General features: G+C 40.3%; 1 protein-coding gene across 1 annotated transcript in view; it reads left to right on the forward strand.

Annotated features, from left to right (window-relative positions):
• The first annotated feature begins 244 nt into the window (after window positions 1–244).
• The window catches only part of LOC109962816 (cytohesin-3-like), a 10692-nt gene continuing 6240 nt past the window's right edge, over window positions 245–4696 (forward strand). The window contains exons 1-5 of the mRNA XM_020604842.1: window positions 245–322; window positions 1054–1127; window positions 1395–1453; window positions 2464–2530; window positions 3529–3647. Coding sequence (XP_020460498.1) covers window positions 283–322; window positions 1054–1127; window positions 1395–1453; window positions 2464–2530; window positions 3529–3647 — 359 coding nt within the window. The 5' untranslated portion in view covers window positions 245–282. The remainder of the gene's footprint in view (window positions 323–1053; window positions 1128–1394; window positions 1454–2463; window positions 2531–3528; window positions 3648–4696) is intronic.

Here is a 4696-nt window from a genome sequence, read left to right on the forward strand (position 1 = left end):
GTAATAATAGTGTTGGGTATGAATGAAATTTCTGTTTTCTAATGAAATGTCTACACACACACACACACACACACACACACACACATGCAGGCAGACACAGTGACACAGCTGCATGTCAACATTTTCCTATGCACGTCATAAGACATGTAAGAAGCGCTTTTGAGTGAAGTCAGAGTCTCTTCAGTGTCACATCTCTCAGAATGGCAGCGCCGGCCCTTTTTTTCACTCTGGCACTCACTTGTTTCCTGTAGAGCCGATCAGTCGCTCTGCACCATCAACAACATGGCCATACGCAGGAAAGACAGTTTCCTCTGGGGGAGAGGTAGGCCTATGCTTATATTAACTTTTAACTAATACTTTACATTAGTATGGAAAGCTGCTGTTATAAAGAAAAGCGATACCAAGTTTGCTGTGAGACGATGAGTCAAAGCATTAGTGAGGTTTAGTTTATTGAACTGACTTAAAATGATGCTAATTGAATGACTGATTTGATTTCAGTCTTTAAGAAAGCAATAATGAATGATTTGTCACAGTACATATATGCCTATATAGACAGCAGTAGCACATACTGCAAATCTGCATATGCATGTGCATATAAATTAAAATTAAAGACAAATAAGGCACCTAAATACTCACTGGTTTCAAGCTGATGTTGATATTGTTTTGTGTGCTTTGCTTTTATATGGATGTTTTTAGCACACACTTTACAGTGCTGTTATTCAACCTTTGCATCATTTGAACCCTGTGAAACACAATAATTTGTTTACCTACCACTAAAACTTAAATACTGTGCTAAGGACAAAACAAAAAGATGAATTGATGCCCCCCAAATCATCCTGATTCATATGCGTAAACAATTTTCAGCTCATTTCCTTATCTCATATATTGACCAGTGAAGAATAAAGCTGTGATGTATGCGTGTCTGTGACAGTGTGCGTAGGCGTGAGGGAGGTTGTCAAGACAGCACAGGGCTGCATGTCTACTGACTGTTTCATTATGCTACCGTCCTGAACTGTAACTGTCCCCCAGTTGATTCTCTTTGTTGTTGCACAGCTCCACTGAAACTCCCCTCAACAGAAAGGAGGCGGGGTGACACCATCAAGACTGAGTTGCTGGATGACATTCAGGTACTATGGTGACTACATCCCTCCAAGGTCTTACATTAAAACCCCTCATTACTTTTCTCCATGGCAGCATCAGAGCTTTTCACAGCTCACAAAGGTGTTTCATTCACTAACTTTTAACTGAGAAATAAAGGATTTGAAGGTTATTTCATAACAGTGTGGAAAAATAGGCCCTGAGTCATGTACCATTGAGTCTGTGAGGTGGACTCTATAATGAAATAACAAACCTTGATCAAAAGCTAACATCAATGCTCTTTATGTCTCTCACAGAAACTGAGGTTGGAGATCAGTCACACCATGGCAGAAATCCACAACCCTGAGATGAAGAAGTGAGTATGAGTAAATGTTTAGAGTAGCTCTCCTATGAGGCAGCACAACCCCTTCCTCTTATTTAAGTGACATTGATGCAATTTAGACTCCCACACCACACATAATACTCAATCATGCACCTTTGTTGCATTTTTTTGAGTCACAAGTCAAAAATAATTCTTTTATTAGATGCTGCCTCTGCAGCATCAAACTGTATCGCCTGTTCACTTAGCTAACATTAACCTTTTCAACTGTTAGCTAACATTAGCTAATAGTAACTATCATCTGTCACTTTTAGTTAACATTAACTATTTCATGGCAACTAAGTAAAAAAATAGTGCCACCAGCTGTTTCACACAAAGTAGGTACTGAATGGAAACACACATTCATTAGCATTTTCTGTTGCAGATTTCCTCCGAATCTGTCTTAAATTTGATGTAAATTAGGATGGAAACCCACTTACTGACATACTGTACAGTCTGTCTATAGATTTGTGGAGGAGACAGTGTGGCCATGTACTGTAACAAAGTGGGCCAGTTACACACACTGAGAAAGGGGAAATGGTCATGTGACATTCTGGGACTGTGTGAATGTGGCTGTCTAACTATGCATCAGAATATTCTGTTGCTTTGCTTTCAGAATGATGTTAATATAGTGTCAGTGGTAAGACGCTGCATGACAACCACAGTTTCTCAGTAAAGCTGCCCAAACCCCCAAACACTCACCACTTGATAAAACACACCCTTACTAATCATGGTGAGATGTTCAGAAGAGTTTATTTTAGTAACAGAAAATTAGCATGATAACTATTCTGATACCATTTTGAGCTAACTTGAGAAGGCTTTGAGTTTGATGTTGAGACAGCAAGTTTGCAAAATTTAATACTAAAGAAAGTCCAACATATGTAAAGAATACCAATTTCCCTTTAAAACACTTAACACAGATTATCCATCCATCTATCCATCCATCATCTATACCTCCTTTCCTGAAGGGGATTGTGTGAAATTGCTGCCTTTTTGTCTTTTTGTAGTAAAAATGTTATGAGGAACAGGAGATTCTTGCGTGGAAAAAAGAAATTCAACATGGACCCTAAAATGGTGAGTTGATGTTGTACATTTGTGTATTTAAACAAGACAAAGGGAATTGAAGGATTAGCTGATGTCTCACTCTGAATGAAAGTCTTAATGGCAGGTCATCTTGCCATTTGATGGTTTAGAAGAATTCAGTATGACTTGCTACATACAAGGTTTGTGCAGCCTCACCTGACCAAAATGCAAGCTTTCACAGACACCTCTCTGCCTCTGACATTGTGTCATTTAATTCAGATGTTTATATGAAAGCACAGAATTATTCTGGTCCATCTGAGTCATAGCAAAGGTACAGTAGGTGACATACTACTTTCACTCACTTCAGTTCCTTTTGTTCTGAAGGTCAAAAGCAAGATGACAGCAAAAGTAGCCTCATACACGGTGGATGTGGATTTGAGCGATGTGTGTGATATGCAGAAGTGAAAACAGTGCAAAGGCATTGATGCAGAAGATGAGCAATAGCGAGAAAAACCACGTCCTGTTCCCCGAAGTGGGTTAGAGGTGCCACTTCTTTTTCATCTTTCCTTTCTGCTTTGCGTCCTCCGATTAAAACCGAGTCCCTTGGCCTGTGACCACTCTGCACTCAGTCCTGAGGACGTGGTTGAGTGGGTGGATGAGAAGCTTTAAGACTTCTTCAGGTGAAGGGCATCTTTAAGTGGAATTGATTTGAAGAACCATTTAGCAGGAGTGTGCACTCAGAATGAAGGGTTATATTTGGCTCTGAGCAGCCACTGAGACTGAGAGATAACAGACAGTGGAAGAAGATTTCTTTTTGTTTGATATAACTGGCTAAGAGTTAGAAACACTTTTAAGAGTTTAAACTACTGGCCAACACTGTCCACAAGGCTTCTGTGGCATCAATTACCTATAAAACCTGGGGTAAAACAACTGATCAGTTCAACTTTCAAGATTCTTCTCTATTTAAAGCCTAATGTGCATGCTCCTGGTTTTCAAATACTGTTTATAGAGACATAACTCTCATAACATAACAATCTTTTCTGCTTCAGGGCATCCATTACATGGTCGAAAATGACCTGCTTGAATGGCGTGCAGATTCAGTGGCCGAGTTTCTTTACAAAGAGGAAGGCCTGAACAAGACCGCCATTGGCAACTTCTTGGGAGAGAGGTAATGAACGCACATGACTGGTAGTACAGTGTTAATGTGACTGGGACATGACTGACAAAAGCCAAGGCTGAAATGTACTCTGTCACGCTAAATGCCCCATCCACTGTGTCATCAAAGCCAGGTTATATGTTTATTAAAGCAGCTCTGTTATGAAGGAGGAGCAAGAACCATTAGTGAGGGCAGATTGGAAAGTGCAAATAAAATCACTACACAGGCTATAGAAAATAAAATATTGCATTTGCAGGTAACTCGCCTTGCAGCCGTATCTCCTGGTGTGCTTTTAATAACAGCTGAAGCTCATAACACATCTGTCTTTGGAAAGTAGTAAAGCCCTGTACAACAATCCTGGTGGGTTTCCTTTAAAATGTAAACATGATGACCATAAGAGAAAAAACAAAGACTTGTGGCAACTAACCTCCCTCTGAAATCTGACATCATATCCATTATTTCAGCGACGCAAGTAGCTGAGATGATGAATCAGCAGAAGCTTATGTTCATTGCGCTTATGTGCCAACAGCATGAGAGTTTCCAAGGCTTTGTGAAACTAATTATGGAGACAAATAACAAGAGATTCGACGACTTGACCAAAGAAATGCAGGAGATAAAAACGAGTTTGCAGTTTACCCAGCGAGATGTGGACGCGATTAAAGCGGACGTGGGGAGGCATGAAAAAATTGCCAAAGACACTTTTCAGGACATCGACAAAACCTGAGAGAGTCTAATAACTATTACGTGTAAAATGGAGCAATTGGAAGCGCAGTCCAAGCAAAAAAACCTGATCTTCGAGGGAATCAAGGAGTCAGCTGGAGAAAGCTGGACGGAAGCGGAGTGTAAGGTGAAGGAGATTTTAAAGGACAAACTGCAAATTCATCAAGATATAGAGATGGAAGGGGTTTACAGAGTCGGGAAACTTTCTGATCGGGGACCGAGGGGGGTGATGGTTAAGTTGATGGAGGACAAAGATAAGACAAACATTCTGCAGCAAGCCAAGAAGCTTAAGGGAACCAAGATTTACATCAACGAAGATTACCCCGAGTCTGTGAGGAAGA

The sequence above is a fragment of the Monopterus albus genome, unplaced genomic scaffold (genome assembly GCF_001952655.1).
Source record: "Monopterus albus unplaced genomic scaffold, M_albus_1.0 scaffold68.1, whole genome shotgun sequence".
In the NCBI taxonomy this organism is placed as follows: Eukaryota; Metazoa; Chordata; class Actinopteri; order Synbranchiformes; family Synbranchidae; genus Monopterus; species Monopterus albus.